At 38.4% G+C, this 27,364-nt stretch overlaps 1 protein-coding gene across 1 annotated transcript in view; it reads right to left on the reverse strand.

Moving 5' to 3' along the window:
• The window catches only part of LOC126753873 (mucin-17), a 128,304-nt gene that overhangs the window by 68,100 nt on the left and 32,840 nt on the right, over positions 1-27,364 (reverse strand). The window contains exon 3 of the mRNA XM_050465611.1: positions 8,708-8,811. Within this exon, the coding sequence (XP_050321568.1) occupies positions 8,708-8,811 (104 nt within the window). The remainder of the gene's footprint in view (positions 1-8,707; positions 8,812-27,364) is intronic.

Raw genomic sequence — 27,364 nt, forward strand, 5'->3', positions numbered from 1 at the left:
GGAGAAGATTGACCAGGACCGTATGCTGAGTGTTTTGTTGGATTAGAAAGAAATCATCCACTATGATTTGATCCAGCCTGGTCGAACGATTGATTCTACATTTTACTGCCAAGAACTGATGAGATTGAAGCAAGCAATAGAAAAAACGGCCAGAACTGAATAACAGAATGATCTTCGTCTTCCATCAGGACAACGCTAGACCACACACATCTTTGATGACTCGGCAAAACCTGGGAGAGCTTGGCTGGGATGTTTTAATGCATCCACCATATATCCCTGACCTTGCACCATTAGACTATCATTTATTTCGGTCAATGCAAAACTCCCTTAATGGAGTAAAGTTGGTTTCAAGAGAAGCCTGTCAAAATTACCTGTCGCAGTTTTTCGCCGAGAAACAAGAAAAGTTTTACACTGATGGAATAATGTTTCTAGCGGAAAAATGGCAAAAAGTGGTCTACCAAAATGGTACATATTTGGTTCATTTAAAGTTCATTATAAATATAAAAAATAAGTTGAAGTTTGATTAGAATTACGAAAAGACTTTTTCGACTACCAATATATATATTTTATAGGGTCTCCGACCTCTTCAAGTTGTTATAAACTTCGTGGCAACCTTGATGAACCCTGGATACAAAAATATGCACAACTCTTCGCACACACTTCGATGAATCTTACAATAAAACCAGTAATATTTCAATGAGAACACTCAGTTATCTTAAGATAACTTATATGAATTACCATTGAATACAACACGATAAACAAAATAGTGGAAAAAGTATCCAAACTAAAAATAAAAAGAGTTATATTCGAGTACTTCTAACCTCACATTTTTTCAACGCAAAAATAAATCTTGCTCTCTGCTTCCATAATCGCCTTTAAAATAATTCTAAGTGTACCCACAACCTCTCGCACCCACCTTCCGCTCACCACACATTCGGCAGATTTGTGTGTCTACATTCTCGGCTTTTGCCTTTAGTGGTGTTTGCGCAGTAATGTCATGTTAGAGCAGCAGAGCAGCTCGGTGGCATTAAGCAGGAAGAGCTCACAAAAGCTACAAGGTACAAAAAGATTTGCCCATTGCTAAAGAAAGGTGGTGTGACGAATTGCGAGAACTGCGCAGTAGTTAGCCATGAGAAGCCTAATAAATACACCTTAATAACAGCTCGCTAAGTTAGCCTTTTCGCATTTCTTCATGCGAAACAGACAACTCATTTCATAGCACTGAAAAACTACAACTCATTTCAATTAATTCAACGGAACAGTAGAAAGAGATATTACAATAATTTTGCGAAAATTCATCATTTCCGAGCATCACGACTACTTCAGTACAACAATTACGGTCATTAAACCGATAGCCGCGCTGATGTGTCCATCAGATTTCGTAGGTCAATTACCCTTTGATGTTCTAAATTTCTTCAAATTCACCACGGCGGTGAAGTCAACAATACTACGCTTTAGCCTACACATGCCACTTGTTTACTTACACAATTAACGGTCATAGGTGTAGATAATTGATTAACAACTGGTGCTTTCTTTTCATTCTTTTGGATGCCTAAGCAGCGACCTGGTTGGTTCCGTGCTTCGACAAGCATACTTCGGCTAATTCACGTGTGTGTCCTATGTAGATGAAAGTCTGACAGTACGGTAGAGTGTGCCCCTAAAAATTTAGCATTTTTAAGCCCTTCTTCGTGTCGATCTCCCTGGTATAAATTTGTTCGGAGATTACTGTTTTTTACTAACCGAAATGACCCATTTTAGCGTTTGTATGACTAACAGCGTGCTTAAATCACAATACAGCTAAGAGTGCGCAAAGTTCAAGCTCAGCTTCATGTACTTTGCTCAGTACTGCTAATTTTGCTTCGTCATTTGGTCGAAATTTAGCAAATGGCATATGTTGCGGTCAAATGTGGCAGAATGTGTGAAAGAGGCGAGAGGCTGCATGAATATATGTATGTATATACTATACTCGGGTCTTTGTTGTATCACTTGCGGATATATGTAAGTACATATGTATGTATATGTGCGTTTGCATATTCTTGCCTATGGTGTCTCTAAAATTGAGACCACATGATGGTTGGTCATGAAAGATTTGCGGTTTACGAAATGAAAGTAGGAAATTACTATGGAGTGAAACAATGCTGGCGATGATTTGCGTTAACACAATTATTATTCAAATTCATAGCTGTAGCTCGACCGTGATGCGAGGTCTATTCAGAGACTGCCAGACGGCAAAGCTGCACACAGTGGTTCTTTCATCGCACAATGGACACAAAATTAATAAAGTATTGTGGCGTATTGAATTTTTAGTGAAAGAGGCTAGATGTGCGCAGTTGCCATTGTCAGGCATTCCACAAAAATGAGTTTCTAACTATATTTAAGTGTTGGTTGTATAATTTGAATGTTTTCATGATCTTATAAGTGCAGTCAACGCTGTTTAAATTTTGAATTTTAATTTTGAAATTAGCATAATTTTTTTTTATTTAGCGCAGATCGTTTAATACTTAGCTAGCACCGAAAGGCTACTGCTCTGAAATTATAAAAAAAAGCTTATGTAGACATAATCCCCTCTCAAAAGGCACGCTGAAACTTCTGAAAGTATTTTCGACAGAAAAAAGACTCTCTTCAAGTATATTATATCTTTCAGAAGACGCTTGTGCAATCACTCCATTCTCAACTAATATAATTGCGCATCGGAAAAAGTATGAAATGGAGAGCTGCTTGGCTAGCGTAGAGTAGGCGTCTATATATGCATTGAAGGAGAAAGGAGAGATTAGGCAAAAATTCCTATCGAACTCGGAGTTCTCAAGGAGCAAGATCTACAATAATTTTTTGGAGATTTTTTTCTCCAAGAATTCAGTGCAATCTTTCTATACAAATTGCTAGTCGAAAAAGTCTTTTCGTATTTTGTCAGCACATAGATGTCGTTGCAGTCGTATATCTCCAGTGCTACCAATCGCATTGTGTCATACCATAAGTGTTGGAAAGGTGAGATTTTAAGCTTCATTCATCAAAAAAAAAAAAATTATACAATATTAAATTGCCCTTTAAACTTTTATGAAAGTGGAAAGCTAGCAAAAACCAATAATAAAATAAATACATACATATGTACATCTACGATGTACATAGTCCAGTTGTTCTTTTTCCGCATTGCCGCTCTCACTGCACTCACACCTAGTGTTGCGTCATTACACCTGCATAACTCACACATACACACACACACGCTAGTTGATATAATTGACCATTTAATTCATTGAAATGCAGCGAATGAGGCTAAATTAGACATTTAATTGCGTCGCATTTGCGTCAACTATTAATTTTATGTCACACAGACAACAATAACGGTACAGCAGTTAATAAAGGCGAGATTTTTCTCTATTTATGTTGCACGTGCCGCAAAAACATGTCTATATAAGTATTAAGTAATTATTTGTATTAAAACTACAATGTATACACAGGTGAATGAATACAACAACAAGAGCAACAGCAATGATTTGACACATACAAACCTCAGCAAAGAGACAACAATCGCGACAATGCCGGTGTTGACAACATTGCCACCAGCTGAAATCGACCGCTGAGCAGTGATTGCGCTTGACTACGTGTTGCGTATGGTGGTGCAATGTGCGCATGTGTGTGAGCGCGATGTGCGTTGCGCTGCGCGACGGTGACCACCGCATGCTCAACATGGCCATGCTATGCTGGTTAGCTAAATGTGATAATTGCATTTCGCAAAGAGCGAATTTTTCACAAACACATGCACACACACACGCGCTCGCTTTTGGATGATACAAACGCACAGGCATATGCATTACACTTGTGAAGCAACAACACGAGACAAGGTCGGTGACAGTGCCACAGGAAGTGGAAGCGATGTTGAACACAACCACGACCGTGACCGTAAATAACTTAACTTAAATGGAAATTAAAACGAAAAATTCGCGGGTTTCGAAAATAATTTAAAAGAAAAAAAAATAAAACAAAACAAAACAAAAATTAGTACATAGCAACATAATTAGGACACTATGACGGGATTTCCATGTATAAGTACGCATTTACATACATATATCGTAAAATGGTGTATTAATAAAGCGTAAATAGTTACAAAATTCTAACACAGATGTTGTTGTAATCTTAACTGTTTCATAAAATTATGATTTCTGTATTTTTTTACTGAATAACTATTTAAAAAAAACTGTTTGCCAAAAAATACAAAACTATAAACTGTCACTTCAACGCTCAAGAACTCCTCAAGTGGCACCGGACACAGCTTGAACTCGTAAAAAGCGCAGAGGTGCTCAAACGTTGGTTTTATGATTTGGCTGACTTTAGGTAAATAGTTGTGGTACTTAAGATCGCTCGTAAAATCTGTGAAAACGGAAAGTTGCTGCATAAGACGGGCAAATAGAAAAGTCGAAAGCATGAAAATGTGACGCCAAGAGAACAGCTGGCGGCAGGTAGGGGCGGAAAGTGTAGCTCGTGACGCCATAAAAAAAGTGAAATTTTCATTTAAATTTATAGCCACTTGAGTTTTATTTACAAGTGAACACTTTAGTCTTCGCCACCGCTGAGGCCACTCTACGCTTCATGGCAGAAGCCCTAATTGTATATGAGGTTTGTATGCGCGGCGCCAATCCAGCAAACAGAGGCACTCAGTAATATTTTAATGCTAATTTAAGGAAATAAGTAATTGCTCAAGAAGCATAAATTAAGAAAGCCTAAAAAGCAACAAATTGTTGCAATACATACACACTCACACATGGTAAATACACGTAATCAACCGCTCATTTGCAAATGCAGCTGCTGAGCATGCGCAGTGCAGCGTTTGAAAAAGGCAAGCATGAAAAACAGGTAAAATGAGCAGACGCAGGTATGTGTATTAGTCAAATGCTTCTTTTTGAACACATTTTCAGCAGCTGCCGGAATTTTTCTGTATGTCGCTTAGATATTCGTTCATGTATTGTTTTGATAAACAGCTGTTGCGCAGCTGATGGCATCCTTAAGAGACCGTTTTCGCTGTTGAGGTTTCACAATTAGGAATACTAGGTAAAACATAGTCGGATTATATTCCACTCTGTGACAGAAAAAACATCAAACAGTCCACAAAATAATTTTGGATGGCCATAATATTTGGGTATGAGAGAGATCTGTGAAAAGTTGGTGCAGCGCGAGCTCACTTCTGACCTTCCGTTTCACTAAGACAATTCACCATGTCACAGGTGAGAGAAAACGATGGCGAAATTATCCATGAATTGGGCTTCTAATTGGTTCCGCATTCACCGTAATCTCCAGATCTGCACCAGCGACTACTTCTTGTTCTCAGACCTCAAACGAATGCTCGATAGGAAGAAATGTTTGTCGAATGAAGTGATAATCGCCAGAATTAAGGCCTATTTTGAAGCAAAGGAAATCGTACTCCAAAAACGGTATCGAAAATTTGGTGGGTCGCTATATTCAGTATATCAGCCTTGCATGGACCTATGTTGAATAAAAAACTGTATAATAATAAAAATAAAATCAATGTCCAATGACGTCATCCAATTCGCGCGCATCATCAAAAAACTGCCAATTGAATATGCCAATAACGTGCCCAGAAAAAATCGAAATATAAAACACTACAATGCCAACAGCAGTAAGAATTATTTGACGAGTGGTTGGCAACAGCGCCGCGTACAATTTTGCAAATGCGTAAATGGAATCCAAAGAATTCGCCAACTCAGTGCGAAAAGCGCCAACAAATGTCTCAGAAAAGCGAGCTTAATGCCAAACCCAAAAACACTAAGCGCGCAAATAAGTTCGCATGTGTGCTTATGTATGTGTGTGAGCCATATACGTGTTATATGTAACGGAATTCGTGTGCGAGCCGACTTAAAATGCCAGCAGTGTTGTGACGCGGCGTCAGTTCGATTCGCATACAATGTGATAGTAAGTACTTTAATGCGTTGACTTGCGGCAGTGAGTTGTTTCGGTTTCTAGTCGTTGGATGAAATTTAATGAGCCCCAAATGGCGACCTGCCATTTTGCGGTGAGGTTTTGACTTTGTAGCAAAAAACAAAAAAAAACCTCGAAAAAATGCGAAGTAAATGCGCAAAAACACAGGTAGATGAGTAAATAATAAAGCAAATAATCACTGAAATTCACAAGCAAATAATGAAGTGCTTCATTAGATGCAAAATGCATGAAATGGAGGTGAGCACGCGTAAACGTTGTGAGTGAAATCAGAGAGCACATATGTAGTTCTGTAAGCGATATTATAGTAATATTGCCATATTTTGGAGCATATCGTTTCATAGAAGATAACAAGATTTTAAATTTCGCTTTGCAGCTGTTGCTCACACTGCTTGGCTAACCAGTTGACACTACCAGAAGGTGTTCTGAAATCACATACTGTATTTCACATGTTTCCGGAGCAGTTCTCCAGTGACAGTGAACCAGTTGTTGTTGTTTACATATTATCCTGCCGCGATAAAGAACTTCTCGTAAACTCACAAAAGTCTTAAAGTGTCAAATTTTTTGAATTCCGATAATATTTTAGACCCATTCAACGCGGTATCTCTAGATAAAGCACTTGTAATTCGAAAACTTTAAAGAACAGCCTACCATTTTTTTACCATAATCTATTTAAATGGACATTTCCACTATATAAAGTCGTCGATTTAAAAAATATATCGAAAATTTATTTCGACTTTCGTTGAAAACTTGCGAAATGAGAAACACGATCACTTTCGGCTTCGCGTTACATTTTTGCAATTTCACTTTGAACCAAAACATAAAATATTTTTTAGCAACTCGATCGATTCATTCGACATGATTTTGACCGATGACCGACCGATCCATTTGTATTTGCGTTGAAGCAGCGGCAACAAGCGTAGCAGCAACCAGCAACAACACTTCGTTTCGTTGAATACTCGCGACAGACTGGCGAGAAATCGTGCGCAGCGACAACAGCAAGTCGCAAACTCGGCGAAACACCGACGAATAACACAGTCAAAGCGAATGATGTGGGAAAGAGCGGCAGTGGAATCACTTAACAGCATATCAGCGCCAGAGTGTATCTTTCAGATATCAAGTACAAACAACCACCTAACAGCAAACAACAAAAACATACTTGCTTGCATGTTTATAAGTAAAACAAGATAATAAACAAAACACAATAAAACGGAGCCAAAGAAGTCGCTGACAAACAAAACCAAATGGAACCCAGTGCACGCACATCCACACACACAGACACTGTGGTATTATCTTGTAGTTGTTGCTTCTTATTCAGTTGCGGCTGCAACATCGTGTAGTGGCCGCGCTGAAGCCGGTTGTTGAGCTACCTGACCGGTGGTTCGTACGGTCGCTCGGTCAGTCGATCGTTCGGTTGTTCTGCTGTTCTTGACAAATGCTTACATCACGTTTCTTCTCCTCCCCTTCTTGTTGAATGATTTTCGTTCTTTTTAACTTTTTTCGTTGTTGTTTACAACAAAAAAACAATGCCGTTTGTTGGCGACTGTGACATTGTATGTGTGTACGTATGTTTGTACGCACACCTGCCTATGAGCAGCTCACGAGCACACAAGAAGAATCAGTGGCACCTAAGAGAATTTCCAATTGCCAAAGAGATTTAGGTTAATAAACAAAGAGCATGAATATTCATAAGCAGCTATTGGAGTACATACATATGTACATACATATGTAAATGTTGCTATTTCTTCTGCACTGTTTAGGCAAATTTTATGAAATATAAAATCTCTACTTGACAATTAATAATAATTGCATAAATTTTTTTGGGTTTTAAACCATAATTACATAATAAATCGCTTGCTTAATCTCGCCGAAATTGATCACGTGCAAGCGTTTCATTTGAGGGCGCCTAGAAGTAGGCAAGGAACGGCTTTGAAACACAGCCAAATGAGAAGGTCGATTAAAATGAACGCCGAAAAGCACACTATGATTTTATTTAAACTCAATTGGTAACGGTGCATGTGTACATGTACCGCTTTGTTGTGTTGCAGCGCAATTATTTTGCCAGATAGTTTTGAGTAGTGTTATTTCCGCCAGCCGAATATAAATTCGCTGCTGTAACGGTAATGCGGTCTTAAAAGTATCTTTAAAGATAGTTAACATACCAAAAATTTCAAATCGATATCTCAAATGGTCTTTCAGTTACCCGGCCAGTGCAATCAATTTCTAGAAACACCATTTTTCGAATTTGATAACTCGAAGATAAATTATAATAAAATTTTGTTTGCCTATTCTGTATATAATTCTACATAGAAGAATCGAGTTTTGGTAGGCCAAAAAAAGACCAAAATTTGGGTAAATTTTTTTTTTTCAGATTTCATCGAAGGAGATGGCAGGAATGACTACAGCAGCTGAGGACCTTTGTTTAGCGTCTTTGGAGAACGTATTTAATTCAAAAAATATTTTCTTTTTTTTTTAAATCTCACTGCGTATTCTTGAAACATAAATAAATATAAAGTTTTTTTTTAATTTCCAAAAATCGACTTTAGGCTGTCACAGTAGGTCTGCTCCTTAAAGCTAACCTTTTCATATTCTACATACATATATGTATGTATATAAATTGAGCAAACAATAAAACAAAAATTACCATTTTTATCGTTTGTACAAAGTCTAGGAAGCCTTGAGTTGTATAGAATATGTCAAATCGACACTTCAAATAAATATATACAATCACAGTTATAGTAGCACATAAAGTTATACTCACGCAACGGAGTTTTAGCCAAAAGCTTCGGCGAACCGCCACCAGCGCTTGCCATGCTCAGATCGCTTTGGGAGCTCTTCTGGCTGTCTTTGCTGTACGATCGACCACTGCAACAAGAAACAAATAGTAGGTATAAATAAACTTTGAGTCAACAACAAAAATCACACTTTCATTTAATATCCATGTATTTATCATTAAGTACCAATAATTTAATTAAAAATACAATGTAAATATGTAAATGAGCTGCGGATGCGCGCATCACTTCAGCGATTCGATCATGAGATTGAGCATTAGATCACGTTGTTACATCAACACTATGTTTAGCTAATGATATGAGTGTGTGTGTATGTGTGTTTATGCATATGCACGTGTATGAAACCTGAGTGCAGCCAACGTAGTCGTTCGTGACTAGTTATTTTATACTTCACATTCAATCGCAACTGCAAAACATTAAATCCGCGATTTCAACTATATTTACAAAAAAAAAACAGTTGAAAATGGCACGTTCTGGCTTTTTTCTGTATGCATGCGGATGCACATAACTGTTGTATACCATAATTGAGTAAATAGTTTAATTAATGAAATTTAACTGCAATATGTGTGCATAAACTAATTCAATTTCCACCGTTATAATGGATTCGCTAATTAATTGCAATTCATTAAGTCAACTTAATACCAACTAAATGAAGTAATGAGGGGAAATTTATGTGCCATTTATAAGCAAACATGTTGCGAGAACATTTTTTCATAAACATTTCCGCAAAGTTGTTTGTGTATTTTTCATAAAAATAGCAACTTTTCTTGACATCTCGGTTTGCTCATAGTGAAGGTGGAACAACTAAGGAGTTAAGGATAGGGAAAAATGTAATTGGGTTAAGGGGTAATATAATATACATACATATGTACTATATGAGAGCACAATAGACCCAACGTCGCAGTACATTCCTCGTTTATCAATCTAGGGGATAATATGGATCAGAATGGATGAAATATTAAGAAGAGTTGCAGTCAAATGAGTAACAATGTGATTAAGTAGCAAAATTGTGTTCAGGTGGCAGCATTGCATATTTATGCAACGAAAGATGTTGATTTTTCTTAACGGTTCCTTGCATGCACCTCTCATTAATGACATGTGGCAAGTACCACGAAAGTATATTTTACAATAGAGTCACTTTGTTAGCTTACTACACGTCTTAATCAATAGAACCATAAAGCTCGCAGTTAACACAGAGTCCTGCGTTGAGCACAGAGCGCAACAAAAGGCCGCCACAACTTGTGGCACAATTAAATTTATGAGCTGCATAATGGGACTAAAGTAAAAAGGTAGCAAGGCCGCGCACATAATTAAAACGTGACGGCTTTTGTTAAATGTTTGCTTGCGCATTTTTGCCTCGCTTCAGCTTTGCTGCAAGTATGCAATTAATGTGGCAGAAGTCGGCATTAAAGCCACAGCAATTAAGGAAGCAGTCAACATTTTGTAAAACTCGAATTCGTGGTGTTTAACGGTAAGCCTTCCGGTCTCCTACACCACCTTCGTTGCACGCCGTTAATTCCGATTTTCCTGACCGTTAGCGGCAATATTGCGCGGCGCCATGTTGTTGCCCTGCACTGCTCCGGCAATGGCCATGGCATGCACAATTTGTTGCAAGAACGCAAAATTACGCGTAAATGCAGCCACAGGTGTTGCTAACGGCAAGAGTGGTCAGTTAATTAATTCGAGCAATTACAACAACCCAATTACACAGTTAAAGTTGCAACAAATTGAGCGGGATAAAATGAACGCAAACATGTGTAAATTGAAAAGTCTCCGCCGCTTTAAAATAGAGTCACGGTGGCTTTGGGAAAATAGCAATCACACCCTTCTTCCGGCTTCCGCAATCGTTTTCTTTTAAGGGCCACACATTTTCGCTTTTGGTGTGAAAATGTCAGGGTTTTATTCTCGCTTCATTTGGGTCGGTAATTGCGAATCTAAAATTTATGCAGGCGTCTACGACTTTGCAAACTAACATCTCGTAAACGTTCACTTCGGTTGCATGTGTGTTAATTGTGAACTCGTAAACACCTGCAAATTAGAGTGTAAACTGAGGTACGCCGTCATACAAACATTTAGAGTTAAGTACTCACACATATTTCGTTACATAACTATTTGCAGAGCTTGCATTGCAAGAGACTCCTCACACACATAAGCACGTTTCGAGGCATGCAACACCGGTGTAAACAAGTTTAATTTGCATAAGTAATGAAATGCAAATTTGCCTCGATGAGTTTTGGGTGTGAGTAGAAATTCTGCAGTCTCTTCTGCAGACTGCAGCGCTGCTGGGTTTGAATTTCTCCTTTTCCTGCAGGAATGCGAGTGTCAACTTACTTTTTAACTACAGTCTATTAATTAATGCAGAAAGGAGTGAAGTTGGAGGAAGAGAAATAGAGAGAGATAGAAAGAGAGAGATGTATTCTAATTAATAGAGTATCCTGCAATATTAATACTATATATGCTGTACTTAATAATGAGAGGGTGGTAGAAAAAAGTTTAAAATCGGAGAGCAAGCCGAAAAACACGAGTTTTGGTAATCTGACGGCATTCTAAAATTTATGCGCATTTATCCTAGACATGTAGCCATGGTGCTTCTTAAAAAAAAGCTACAAAACTTTGTGTATTTCCGAAAAAAATCTTGGGTCGTTCACTAAGTAATTTCGTTTGATGGCACCAGCTAATTTTTCGCAACGAACTTCACACTAAACCGCTTTAAAGTTATATATTTGAACAGCTGATATAGTAAGGCTTGTTTATAAAAAATTTCTTAACTTTTTGGAATAGTTTGTGTTGATTTAAAAACAACATTTTCAGCATATTTTCCTGTTTCACTATCAAAGGGATAAAAAGGCAGTTCAAGCAAAGCGAAAATTATGTGATATGTATGGAGAAGATGGCAATGGCAAAACTGGTTTGAAGAATTTCGTTCCGGCAATTTCTATCTTGAGGATGCACCATGTGCAGGAAGAACCCACGAAGCCGATCCACATCGTCGTCGTTGGTCAATTCAATTTGTCGAATAACATGTCGAGAGATTGCAAAAAGATTAAACTTGTCTAACGCGACCGTTCACATGAAACATCTACCATAGAATTTATTTCGAAGAGTAACCCATATGTCGGTTACTCACATTCTTACAGAACGAAATTTGCTTCCTAGTCTTAACGACTTTGATTTTCTCATCAACCGACAAAGAAGTGATTCATTTTTGAAGTGCATTGTCACTGGCAACGATAAGTGGGTTGTTGACAATGTAAACCGCAAGATGTCAAATCGTTTATTTTGAGCTTTTGCCCGACAACAACACGATTATTTCTGAAGTGTATTGGAATTGGATTCTTATTTCTTCCCGCAAAGATCAGAACTTTTTTTGCAGGGAATCAATCTCTTGCATGGAAGATGGCAAAAGGTATGGGATCAAAATGGAGAATATATAATTTCATAAAATGTTTTGATGAATAAAAACACGCAAGCACAACCAGTATTTCTCACAAAATTATAGATTTGTACGAAAACATCAAAATGCCCCCACAAATCAGGATGTGTTATCAGGTGGTGACAAAGTCCGAAACGCCATAGCATTAATTAAAGAAAAATGAAGGAAATCAACATCACAATCAGTGATGTGGGACAGTTTGCCAGTCAAGGCTTTGGCCAAGTGAGAAGAGGTTAGTAAGCATTTTGATTAATTTTGCTTCAGCGGTGGGGGGTCACAAGGATTTCGAACTATAATCACAAAGAGTAAATTCAACTAAACAACTAAGACATAGGTGTGCCTAGTTAAATGCATACATACATACATTACATATAGGTATGTATATACATTGAAACATAATTACATGTATGCTCATGACGAAATGTTCATATGTATTATCGAAAGTGACAACTTCAAGTGAAAAGTGAAACCGACATGCGACATTGAAATGCTGCCAGACCAGCTGCCGAGATTGTGAGTATGAATTTTGAAATGTTGCTGACTTAATGCGTCACTTTCCCATTAGCTCTAAGCGCGTAAGGTAGCCAATGTGTGCACTCACGTTTGAGCTAATGCGAATGTGTGTGTAAGCGAATTTATGTTTGAAGCAAATTTTAAATTTTTAGGTGTGATCAAAAGTAATCTTCAGTATTTAAGTAGTAGATACTCGTCTGTGAGTAATTTTATAAGCCAAAAATATTATAAAACACGCAAGGACTTCATTTCAAAGTGAGGCTCTTTAAGATGCAAATATTTACAAAATTTATTACCAGTAAATGTCGCATAAGTTAGCATTAAAAAAGGGGATTTTTGAAATAGCAAACCAATGACTAGCGGCTTAAACTTTTGGCAATGACAATGACTTCTGATTACATGACAATTTTATGCTTGCGCTCGTTAGCCCCTAGAGCCCCTGGAGCCTGTTGTCAATGTGAGACATTTGCGACATAACAATTGTCCGTTTTATTGCTGCTAAAGGCAAAATAATTGGCAGAGCAATTGCAGTTTTATTTGCGTTTTTTCATTGCATCCTTTTGTGGCACGCGTATGTTTGCTTATTCTTTACAAACATACATATATACATACAAATATACTTCAGTGCAGTTGTGACTGTATGTGCAGAATTTATTTTATTTGTCTTGCTGTTGTTGTTATTTTTCTATGATTTTGTTGTTTTTGTGCACTCTGTTCGTTGATCTTTGCTGGCAATCGTCGTCGCAATGCTTTCCAATGTCATAACAATTTTTAATTGTTGGCATCTCTGGCAATTTGAGTAACAGTTTTTGCACAAGCGATTATTTCTACAATTTTTATGCTTTCTGTCGGCCAAAATTGGATATAAATTATGACGACATTGAAAGGGAGATGGGCGGAAAACCGTAAATCTACACTAAGTCCCGACAGCAACAACTGCAATTATATTGACTTCAAATACACATTTAATATGGAAAATTCACATTTTATGAATATTTAAAAATAAATTTGTTTAAACCTAAATGGAGCATAAGGCACTCAAACCATATATCAGACATATTTAAATTAAAAGCCAATCAAAAATATGATAATTCTAATAACATTTCCAATGAAATCATGCGCCGTTTGTGCTTCAACTCTTTATCGTAAAAACAATAATATAAATTGAATATTAATATTCGAATGTTTACAGCTAAATCTATCTCACTATTCCTATTAATTTAATTGAGATAGAAAATTGTGTGGAATTTTTCGATGCCAAAATATGTATGCCCCTCATGAGCGAATAGTTTAGACACCCAAAATCGACTCTAAACTTAGAAAGAGAATGAAATAATCAAAAATAACCAAAAAGAGAAAGCTAAAAAAATATGTTTAATCTTAGAATCTGTAAAGCTTTTCGGTAGGAAATCGGCTTGATCTCTAGTGGCCTGGCAACAATTCTATCCAAAAACAATAACAGGCAAAAGGCACGCAGAACAAAAAGAGGAATGGTATGGTAATCATCAAGGTGCATAGTAAATCGATAAATAAATAAATAAAAGGATGATCCGAGTAGAGGTACTTTTTTCGGTAGCCTGAACAATGTTTACAAGTCGTTCATCTTCCTTACGACAGTTCAAGTTCTGTAAAGAATATGTTTCGGGGGCTTTGCTCAATTTATGGTCAAGATAATCGGTCTATTGAGCTTACTATTCGCAACACCATCAACTATCTTGAGGCCCAGCATTCATTATTGGCAAATATTCGACCGAATAGACCACGTCCAGCATGCAGTGAAGAAAATATAGCAGCTGTAGCTGAGAGTGTACACGACGACAGTATAGAGTCGAATCGGAGCCGTTCGCGAATACAGACTGACGTATGGAACGACTTGGCGCATTTTACATAAAGATCTTAAATTGAAAGCGTACAAAATACAACTTGTGCAAGAACTGAAGCCAATCGACCGTTCCTAGCGACATCGCTTCACTTTATGGGCTTTCTACCAAAATTTAGTTCAGCGAAATCGTCACATTTCCGAGCAACCTGAAGAGATTAAAGAGCTGTCATTTTATACAGAAAAAAAAACGGTTTGGTGTGATTTGTGGGCCGTTGAAATCATCGGTCCATATTTCTTCAAGATCTCGATTTAATTCAGGACCTGTCGAAATGCTCGAACGACTCATCGAAAATTGGCCTCAACAGATGAAACATCTGAGACGTATCCGCGACCAATATTTGAAAGAGATAATCTTCAAAATATAAATATAAATACCAAAGATTGTTCTTCCGAATGATAATGAACATTTCCCACAAAATTTGAAGTTTCTGTGTTTTTTCTTTGAAAAAATAAGGAACCTCGAAATAGATCACAATTCTTCATATAAATATCTCACAAACATAAATTTAATTCAACGAATATTTCTGTCAATGTAATCGAGTATTTTTAATTGATGGCAATCAAACATGTCCACCAGCTGATTTTTAGAAAACTGGGCCCATATCTTTCTCGCATAATATTTTCAATAATTCATAACTAGATTTTGCTTTCTGCAGTTAAAAATCCGTTAATCGATTATCTGACTCCAAATGATAATTTTCGTCACACTAATTAGACACAACAATTATGGAAAAATTATGTAGCTTAGTATAGGTAAACAAGTTTTTTGAATTGATTTTTATAAAACTTATATTGAAATGTTTAGTTCTACTCAAAAGTTGCTGGCGTAATGACGGACATTGTCGCGGTTTGTTTTCTGAAACTCCTAACCGTTTCGCTACTCATATCGGTGACCGAATGAAATTTGCATTTGTGAAATCCTTACAAATATCTATCTTTTAGTGCTCCAGCGGTCTGCAAGTTGTTAAAACACTAACTGTCGAGTGCTTTGGCGCAAAGCCCTTTATTAGTAACATTAGCTGTAAATTGAAGCCGGTGAATCGAGATAAATCGCTGCTTTATATGGACGCTGACGTTGTTAACACGCTAAATTTAAGTGTAAGCTCAAGAATACCTGCATCTCTTTACAAATCTCTTTACGATCTCAACTGTATTTCCAGATCCACTTGCAATTATTCAAAAAGAACGACGCCAATAATTTCCAGCCATTTTTGTTAAACATCCGAGCTGATGTATGCGATATTATGGACAACAAAATAAGCTCGTCTTACATCTCAATCATAAAGAAAATTTTAAAAAATACCACAAACGTACTTCATCCTTGTCCCTATACGGTACGTATAATTTGGATATTACCAGATATTCGATACGTAAGCGCTGCCTTTCCCTAGGGCCACTTGATGGCGAGCGGCTTGTATTTTGATACCAAATTTTTTCCACTCAACCCACCCTTGGGAATATATAAAGCGGTCGCAATTTTCCATAATGTCATCCCAGGCGACTGGGTTGGTAAGATTATCTTCCAAGGTGAACTTCGAGAAGCGCAGAATAAGAAAACCAGACCTGTGACTTGATAAGTTGACATAGCTTATAAGTATGCATAGACGAATGTAGGCAATTGATTATTCCAGTTGATGTTTCGTGTTTTAACAGTTTGTGTGCTTAATAAATAATTTTTTTATATGTTGTTCTTGTTGTTTTATTTTCTAAATTTGTTGCACAGGATTCTAAATTTATGAAATATTCAAAAATCTTCCATCAGCGAATCAAATTGGGTGTAAAAACCGCATCTGAAACATTTTCTGCAGAAAATTTGCAATCTTTACGGTGCCAGAAGATTTCTGCAAACACACTCATAACTTCCTTTTATTTTGCGCACATTGGATGTTCGAGGTAAAACTGTTTAATTTTCCATATTCAAGAAATTAATTGCAATGGGAGGGCACAGCATTTACATACGCTTTTGTATACAGAAGTAGACACTGTGTAGCTTTAGGGAGCGATGCTAGTCTTCGTCAATATTACATGTCCATTCGGTTTAATTGCAATCGGAAATGCCACAACCGTCAACTCGGAGCGACAGCAACAACGAATTCTGTCCACAATTTCTGCATAAGGCCTGCACTTTCTACAATTGATAACTGCCTACGTTTTGTCTACATGAGGAGAGTGGCAATCGAACAAGCAACTTGCTTGCATAAAGCAAATGGGGTTGGAATAACAGTGACTCTGCTACTTTAACGAAGTAGCACCACATTCCCTTGCATTGCAGCCGACTGAGTAAATTAGTTGTTGCTTTCACATGTAATTTTTTTTCAGCAGGGAATAGAGCTTTAATAAAACAAGCAGCAATGTGGCGAATTGAAAACCACTATTATTATGATTTAGCTTGATTTTTTGTTTAGAATGCACTTAAAAATCTCCAGGTACCCAGTTCATCTTGGTCATTATTTGCATGCTTCTTCTTCGAATCTCGAGAGTTTGTAATTAAATTAACTTTCTTTGAAATCACCTTTATAATACCGCCTTCATTTCAGTTATTTTCACTTCCACCTGCCGGCGCTGGGTAAACCACTTCGGTTGCACGTTCTATTAACCCAGTGAAAAACAAACAAACAATATGTGCTGGTGCTGCTGAGAATGTCTGTCGGCGCTTATTAAAATATGCGCACTTTTAATAACATAGAATTTGCAAAGCAAACACGCACACACATGCAATTACATTAGAGCGGGTCGATTTTTTAACTATAAAAAAGACACGCCGGAAGTGTGCTGCGGATCATGCTGAACAACTTTGCCCAAGAGGCTATGGGTCTTAAGCCAGTTTCAAGCACGCGATTATTAAGACGAAGTTTAAAAATCTGAAAATCGGTTGTATTGTAGATATTTGGTATAGTTGTTCGATCTTGCTGATTCCGCCAAATGATCAATATCAAAATGCGTTTACGTCCTAAATTTCATTCAGATATCTCAAAAACTGACGAACAAATTTTTGTAATCCCTAAAAAACTTCGCCTTAAAAGAGCTGTCTTGAAAACGGTTGTAAACCCATAGTCATGTAGGTAAAATTGATCAGAGCGCTCCTCAGACCCCTAACATATATGCGATTTTTTTCAATTATTTGGTTTCTTATAAATCGACCCCCTCTAATATACATATATGAGTTTCTGAGTTGTTTTTGTTTGCCAGTCTCCATGGCATGCTTAAGTAAAGTGCAAAACAGATGTATAAAATGGGATAAAACCCGAAATTTTCATAATTTTATGCAAGCCATATTTTGAATGCTATAATCCTCTGCGTGTGTGGAGCTCTATCTTCAAAAGTATTCAGTAAATTCATTCTCAGAAATAATTAATTTGCAAAAATGCTTGTTCTAATTGGTATATGTCAACAACACAGCTCGGCACATACATAAAAGGAGACCCATTTTAATGAATTTAGCTGATACAAAATTAGTGTTTAGCCCTAACTAAAATATGTTTGTAAGTGTATGTAAAATATCCCTAATAGGGATTCAAATGTATAAAGAGGAACGAGTTTATTTACATCTTTTATTAGCAAAATTACACTACTCAACAAATTTGAAAGAAAATTTTACGACTGATGTGCTAAACGATTTGTGGGGTATTTGAGGTGTCCTGATTACGAGTTTCAGTTCAAAAATTTGCCATCACGTACATCTATTTTTGTCATTTTAATAAAAGGTGGCTTGACTACAATACACAAAATCCTACGTGTTAGAAAATTTTTGATATCATTTTCGATTTTAACAGCCCAAAATTATGAAAGAACAACCTCTCACATCACAGTCGCAAAATGACTGGAAAATAGTGCAATTTTTCCACAAACATCCTGTTCGACAGTCGATTTTATCATCAACTGTTGCGTTGCGTCTGTTACTGCCTTTTCGCCCATTTTATGCATTTCGCCAAGCAACTTAATGTGTGCGCACAAATGAGCCACCAGCCACCAGCCACCGGCGATTGGAGCGGCCACAGATTTTGCCCATTTAAATGAATTAGTGACACTCGGATTGGCACTGTGGACTGATGGTGCAAGTAAGTAAGTACATAACGCTTTTTGTTGTTGCTACTCGTGCGGCAACTGTAACAGTCTGCTGGATTTGTGCCCACCTGGACACAATAGCCCCTCCAGTGGCGCTCATTCAAAGCTCCTACTTTTACGGTAATTATAGCATTTTTTGCTGTTGTCATTACTGTGCTTGTTGTTGTCACCGTGTGTATGCTGGTGAAATAACAACGCATGTGAATGTGTATGTGTGCCTCTCCACCTGCACTTGCGACGCACAAACGTTTTACTGCCGACGTAATTGCAACATTATAAATAGTCATTTGTTGCTGCCACATGCACGGCTCGTACAACATGTTGCTGCCAATGTTTTTCACTGCATTTCACGCATGAGTTATTAATGAGCCGCACAGCACAGCACCAACAACAACTATTGGAAGTAACGAGCAGTAACCACCGCACTTGCAGCACTGCCGCTGCACCTTCGTGTTGCGCAGATTCTGTGCTTTTATTCTGTTTTTGCAAAGCCCGTTATAAACCAAAACACTGAATACAAAACACATGTAGCCTTCTAAGTGAGACACTTGCTGTCATTGCTCGGTGGAAGCCGCTGATGGCGGGTCGATACGTAGGCCTAACGCCGCCACCGCCGGCAACGAGACTTACTGCGGACGCATGAAGTCCCCTTTGGGAAATTACTCTGGCTGCTAATGTGGCTTCGACTAGCGGGTTGCTACTTTTCCGCACACATTTTTCCCTCACTTATAAGGTGTTACAACAACAAATATGGCGGCGCAGAATTTGCAGCGTCCATACTATTTGAAGGCGCAAAGTCTTCGGTACATACATGCACTAGTGCCATTTACCGTTGTGGTTTTATGTATTGCTTTTGGCGACTACAATCAGGCCGATCAGTAATAGTTCTGTATCTAGTTTCTTTAGTTCACCGAGGCATAAAGTGTTGTACTACCGAATGATCTGGCAGTGTGAAGACTGTAGCTTATGTATTGATTACGTCGTCCCGTGTTAAAAGCCCTACTTTTCTACCACATCGATTTCATATACATACTAGTATAAACTCTTCTGGTTCTTTATTACCGTAGACACCGCTTACGCAGAGTTTACAAGACTCGAAGTTCAGCCAGGTCCTTCTCCACCTGATCTCTCCAACGGGGTAGAGGTCTTCCTCTTCCTCTTCCTGTGCTTTCTCCGATGGGTAATGCATCGAATACTTTCAGAGCTGGAGCGTTTTCCTCCATATTCACAGTGGCCAATGCGCAAAGAACCATAAATCTGCCGCAAAACCTTCCTCTCTAAAATTCGTAACGCCGACTCTTAGATGCTGTCATCGTCCAAGCCTCTGCTCCATATAACAAGACGCGAATAATATGTGACTTATAGAGTTAGGTATTTGTTCGTCGAGAGAGGACTTTACTTCTCAATTGCCTACCCAGTCCGAAGTTCCTGTTGGCAAGAATTATTCTGACTTCGTTGTTGGTGTTAATGCTGGTTCCAAGATAGACGAAATTATCTACGACTTCGAAGTTATGACTGTAAACAATGACGTGGGAGCCAAGTCGCGAGTGCGACGACTTGCTCTCGTCCACTACCAGACCCGATTGCTTCGCTTCCTTATCCAGTCTGTAGAAAGCAGAACTAAACACATATTATAAATATTTAGATACCAAGGACTAAAGAACAATTTCTGTCTGCTAAGTCATCACCGACTTGGAGAACACTTGAAACCAGTTTCTATATTTAACAGAAGACACCGCTGAGACGGACAACGAGTAGTGGCCACCAAACGCCTAACTTTCCATGCAAATTTCTTAATGCAAAAATTAATTCGCTTAAAGTCTTCTTTGGAGAAATTTTACATTATTTACTTTCTTGGTCCATTAATTCTTTTCAATTCAATTACCGCCTACTCTCCAACTTTAGGCACAAATTGGTTGAGTGCCATTACCAAAATGGTAGAAAAATATTAGAAATGCAAACAGCGACAATCTCATAATTATGTATAATTACTTTTTGTCTACATTTTCGTCACTCAAAATCAATAAAGCAACTTTTGCTTAATTTTTGCACATCACTTTACCGCGCCGCGCCGCTCCGAAGCTACGCCGTTCCAGTCCGCTGCTTGGTGCCCGTATCAACAATGGGTGTACTCAGCCAGAAACGAGTGTAGCGGCGGCGGCGGCATGTGGAGCGTCAGACGCACCAACAACAACCTGAATGCTATGCCATTAATGATTCCGATTCTGATTGCGAATTCATGTTCTGTACGCGAGCGTGTCTATGATGAGTGCTCGAGCAATTTTCACTACCTCCCTCATTACGGTTGTGAAGCAGTTGTTGTTTTTGCAAGAGCATGCATTTTCATGCCATGGCTTTACTTGAAATGGATTGTACTTGTTCACGCCATGGCCATGAGTTTTCTGGTGCGCGCTGAAATACATTTTGATTTGCTTCCGTTTCGCGCAGTTCTTCTTCATTTCGCAGTGTGGCAGCAACACGGCATTTGCTGTTGCTGCAACAAGCCGCAAGTAGCTTTGGGCGCTTTGAGAATACCAAGGCGATTATGTCGGTGGAGTATTTACTAGATCATTATGTGAGAATATCGAAATTTAATTTGGCTCTTTTACAACACTGGCCCAATGTAAAATGTACTGTGGGATGCAAAGAGCGCAGCATTTGCTCAAGCACAAATCGCAGCGACATACATACGTGAAGATATCACTGAAAAGCTCTTCTAATTCTCGTTCTACGTTGTGCACCGACTATATATAGATTTATTTGTCTATGCTGTGGCTAAAATCGCCAACAAGTGTTTGCAGTTTTGCTTTACGTTTTCCCAGCACTTAACTCTGGTTTGCTGCTGCCGGCTGAGCATTGCTGAAAGCGCAAAAGCTGCGTCATACATTTGTGCTCGGTTGGCCCCACCACCCCACCACACACATCCATTTGCAGCCGCTGGTTGCTGGCTGCGGGCTGCTGCAGCAGCGACTAATTTTAGAATTTGAACTAATTTTTCACGAAAGGAAGTTGCTGTGCTGTTTCACACGCCGATTTCACAGTTGCGAGGGCAAAAACAACAAATAAATAAACCACAAATTTACTCGCAAACGTAAAGGTACATGTGTGCCGTTATGTGTTTGTGTAGTTGTGGGCATCATACGGGACACAATGACGTGGAGTATTTTTAGCTCTTGAATCGCTTCAATCTTTTCGATTTGGACTACTAGTGGCGGCAGTGCACTTCAGACGCCGAAGGTGGCCAGATGCAGAAAATTTTCGTAATAAATTAAGCAGATTTCATTTATTTAACATTATTTACTAGTGACCAACAAGACATGACTTTACCATTTGGTGCTTCAAGTTACAAACTGCTCTCGCATTGCTGAGGGTTTCTTGAGTAAGTTTTTCATGTTAGATGTGCCCTTCGTGATTTAAAAATGCCTGCCGAAGTATTCTGGATAACCGCCAGAAGGTATTTCCAAAATTCGATTTACCCCGCCCCGGACTTGAGTTCCTAATAAGACTGAGGTTGGTCACAAATAATATTATTGTTCGATATTTCTTTACAACTACTTGCATTTGTCAGCGGAGATTTAAAACAAGACATCGCAGCCGATTGAAAGTTGCACCACGTCAACACCCCTGCTCTCACCGCCTTTCTTGTGAACAGCTACCTAACCCAGGCTGGCATCCCAATGCTTCCGCAGCCATCCTACAGCCCAGATGTGGCCCCACAGACTTTTTTGTTTCCTTGTCTGAAAGGCCGGTGAAAGCCAAGCATATTGAGATCCAAGCAGCATGCTCAAGGCTATTCCGGAGAAGGCCTTCCGTGACGCCTTCAATGCTTGGAAATCGCGCTGACAGCGCTGCATCGACGCAGATTGAGCCTATTTTGAAAGTTTTTAAAGAATTGTAACGATTGATTCAATAAATTTGTTTAAATCGACTCAGTCCTTTTACTTTCCGGAGAATCCCAGTATATATCCAAGTGGTTATTCTAAATGATACGCTCAAATGTAACTGTATTTTACCAATAATAATAAAAAATATCATGATAATAAATTCTCTCTCGAAGCCTTAGCTATCTTATCTAACACAAATATTTATGGTTGCCGTTATCTTGAAAGCCGATAAACATTAAAATAATTTAATTAAAATTTCCTGTTTTCACCAGATTTTTGGAATAAATATGTATTTTTATTTTTTTTTGTTTTTTGGTACACAGCACTTTAAGTTGACTCAAAGCGCTAATTGCTTTTCTCGCAAACACCGCTGTTCAACACTGTTTTGATACATGCAACAACAAATGCATTGCGCTTATCAACTTTAACAGTTAAAGCCGACTTTTGACAAATGCGACAAAGAAAATTTCACTCACATGTGTGACACCGCCGCCATAGAGACGAACTTTGCTGCTCACGCACACACATGCATGTACATGTAAACAGCAAATTGCTTGTTTGAATGGCACGAACTCTGAACTTCACCTGGTTGTTCGCTAAGTACACAAAATAGCGCAACTTAAATGACAGCAACAACAGCACCAAATGCAACGAAAACTTTTAATTTACCACACACACATATAAAGATATCCAATAAATAAAATAGAATCGCTGAGACAACATAACACAAACAGCACAAAAATTAAGCTGGAAAATGAGATAATCAATGATTTGTTGCCCTTTTGCTTGTTGCAGCAATTAAAAGTTTCTAACAATAATAACCTAGCGCAACCACAAAAAAGAAAAACAAATTTAAGCACGATTTTCACAGGCGAACAATACTCTGTCGCAACACGCACAGTTCACGAAACACGCTGCAGCAGCTCCACACACAAAACACAGCGGCGACACATTGCGGCATCGCCTGTGGCAAAGGCAACACCGCATGCGGAGCGCCCAGCCGTCGAACAATTGCTGAGAGTGCGAGTCCGTCGCCGAGCTGGGCGCACGATTACGAAATTGCACACACACAGCCATAAAGTTGAGAAAATCCCAGCAACTTAAGAATGAAAAGGGAAGAAATACAAATAAATTCGGTTGGATAAGTTTCGGTTGTGAAAAGTGCGGAAAAGCGCCGAAGTGGGCGGTGCACGGAGCAGCTGACAATCCGAGTACAAAATTTGTGTGTGGAATAAGAGCGCGTGAATTGCATAAACTGCACGTGACGCATAGCCGGCCCGGTTGATGGAGTAGCACGGCGTGCCTACTAAACGCAGCCACAACGTTGCTCTCGGCGGCGGCAATGATGGATGCGTTGACAAAAAGTATAATTTATTGTCATTATTGGACTGATGAAACCGACTGCAACGCAAGCACACAAATACCTTCACATTTGTATACATTTTCATGCTTTATGCTCTTGCGTACCCTGCAAGAAAACTCAGCAGTGTGAAACTAAACCCTCAGCTTTTGAGATATCGAGCTGAAATTTTGCACCCGTCCTTTTCTCCCCAAGATGGTGCTTATTTGTTGGAACCATCGATATCGGATCACTATAGCATATAGCTGCCATACAAACTGAAAGATCTGAATAAAGTGCTTGTATAGGAAATTTTTTCATTTGACGAGATATCTTCAATAAATTTGGCATGGATTATTGTCTAAGGCTATTTTATCATATCGAGTCACTAAAGCACTTAGCTGCCATACAAACTGACCGATCAAAATAAATATTTTTTACCTGTGAAGGTTGGTATAACTTTGATGCAATCGAAGTCGCCTAGCGCTTTAACATTAGTTGCTTCGGTAGTTTTCTACAGGGTCGGCATATAACGCATTTTCAACGAACATACATACATATGTGACAAGTGTATATAAGTTTAATAGCATAGCTAAGTAGCTGCTAGAAAACTGTGAGAAAAATTAATTGATTTTTCACAATCTTCAAGACGATGAAAATGTGACAATTTTGTAAAGCAGCGACACAGTAGACACGAAGAAACGGGTTGTTGCACCATGGCATTAAGCGTAAAAATGACAACTTCACAATGGAGATCTGGGAAAATCGAACCGCATGTGTTATATGTCCACAAAATTAATAAGAAGTCTTCGATAAAGCTGAAGTTAATTCTAAATTGATTGGCTCTGCAACTTAACCTAACAGTAACAAGCGAAACTTATTTAACGAAGGCAATGAGAAAGCACAATGTTTGCAAAAGATTTGCCACTGCAATGGATACACATGTTCGGATGACAAAGGCAAAGACAATTTTTAATTAAGTACCACCACTTTGCCCTTCGAAAGACATATCGCACACACACCATTAAACTTGACTCGATAGGACCGCTTAGTCGTGCAGCGCCGTCCTTTGTCCTTAGCAAGTGTACACATGTATTCATAGAGGAGAAGCCTTTAAAAGGGCACATGGTTACTGCTGCTAGTTTAATACAAGTAGATGTGCAACATATTGCTTGTACAGAGGCATATTGAGCTAATAATGGATTTTAACCGGGTCAGCAGTTTGCTCCAGTCGCTTTGACCCCAAAGGGGAAAAAGAGCACCGAAAGTGAGAAGATTGAAATGCAATCGACTCGGAACGTTTGACTTGCAAATGTTAGATGTAGAAGTGGATTTGATTAATTGCCTTTTATTACGATTAACAGCGCTAATATTGAATACTTATGCTCGACATATCTTATTTTATTTTGGGGAACGAAAATTGGCATTGCAAAACTGAAAGTCGTAACTCGCAATTAATTTGTGAAAATATTATTACTTGAAAAGATGAAGCTTTAATAAACACGGTTTAACGGTACCTTCCGTGTTTGCATCATAAATTCGCAAAAAGCAAAAGTAAAGAAACTCTTAGAAAAAGCTCAGATACTCAAGACTAAAAACAACAAGTCAACTTCTTGCAAGTGCCGTCCGCAATGAGTTGACCGGAAAGCTTAAGCGCTTGTAATTAAAGTTTTGCGCAAACGATTCATCCGGTGGTAGATCGTCGGTAAGAAAATGTAAATTGCGCGAAAACTTTGCTGTGGCAAAAGCATAAAAGCAATTCATTATGAGTGACTCCGCAACAGTGCCGACCCAATTATGCGCAGTTCACGGTGCAAAGTCCGCGGTAAGCAAAAAGTATAAACACGTCTGATTTACAACTGAGAGTTTGGCGTTTGATTTTCCCTTTAGAGTTACTTATCTAGGTTTTTAATATAATAGTACCGCCTCAAATCGACAAACTTTAATAATTTCAACTGTCTATTACTTGCAGTTAATAAAGGTCATAACCAACTCAATGAAGTGTATGACCGACCGTCATTAAGTGTGTAATGAGTGGCAACGAAAGACAATTTATAAAAACTTCATGAAATCACCCATATCCCTCGGGCTCAATGTATTACAAACGGACTTTAGATTAGATTCATCATTAGTGCCATCACTAATCACACAAATATCCAATTCATTTATCGATCGTCTAATAAAATTTGCATTGTTGTTGCTGGTACACATTTGTAGAATTGAAATTAATAGTTCCAACACATACATATTTACATATGTCATCAATTGCTCGGCATTCCTTTGTAATTACGCTCACTAATTAGGGAGTGTTTGTCAATTAGTTGATGGAACTGATGGAATAGCAATTGTGACATTTCCAATTGCCGACTTTGTCGATTTATATAATATTATGTCCGTAAGCGCTTAGTGCAATAGCGGTTCTTCGAAACAATTGATACAAACGACAATAAAAATGGCTAATGCGTTGAAAATAATTAAATTAGCGGGAATATTTCACAAATCCAGCGAAAAAAGCCGTCAAATTTGTGTGATTTTGAGGTGAAAATTGCAGCTTAGCCGTTAAAACAAACACTTGATGTACATACATATGTACATCTTACTGAATGGCAGCGACGTACGCAGGAAAAAATTTCAGAGGGATTTTCTGTTCAAAGTTCTTCGCTCGAAATATAAATATCTCTTTGGATATTGAAAAGGGCAAGGATTTCGCTAATCGCATTTTGCAAATAATTTTTCAGCCTGCAAAAAGCCAGTAGAGTTGCAACGATTTACGGATATCGTCATCTCACCATCAAAATGACTATGCTCCAAGTAAGAACATTGATCTCGCTGTAGAACAACCAAAGTACGATTCGAACCAAAAAGAAAGGGCTAATTACTTTATCTCGTCAGTGTAAGAGTTTGCAACAGTTGCCCATCAGCGACAGCATGGAATTCGTTCAACACGAGGCGAGGAATGCAATGCGAGACACGCCTTTTGACACTCTTTAGCGACTCCGACGAACTCCTAGCACTCACACAATGTTTGATGAAGTCTCGAACGACCGTTCCCTGAGTTTGCCTTCCCTCATGTAACCGTCTCAAAAGATACTCAATATGCCATCGAATGAACTATGTGTCGACGTCGATAAAAAATCATCGCTAGAATAGAATACCTGCGATTGAAATCAATTTAAAATATTGCATAGAAATATTCAGCTATTTTATACCGCTAGATCTTTACTTGAACTTAGCATTTATTCTTTGCAACTTCATGAGGATCTGAACCCCTAAAACCCCCCTTTGCACACGACCCAAAAAACTTAACGTTTATTCTTTACAGCATCAGGAGGGTTTGAACCCCTAAAACCCACCTTTGCGTACGCCTCTGCTGAGTGATGTAAGTATATGTAGTAAACAAGCAGTATGTTAGCAGTGCAAGTAAGGCGCACAGTTTTCGCCTTCGACTGCAGTTTTTGTTATGTGTGCGCCGACCGCAAAAAATGGAAAATTTTGCTGAAAATCAAAATT

The sequence above is a fragment of the Bactrocera neohumeralis genome, chromosome 3, assembly GCF_024586455.1.
Source record: "Bactrocera neohumeralis isolate Rockhampton chromosome 3, APGP_CSIRO_Bneo_wtdbg2-racon-allhic-juicebox.fasta_v2, whole genome shotgun sequence".
NCBI lineage: Eukaryota > Metazoa > Arthropoda > Insecta > Diptera > Tephritidae > Bactrocera > Bactrocera neohumeralis.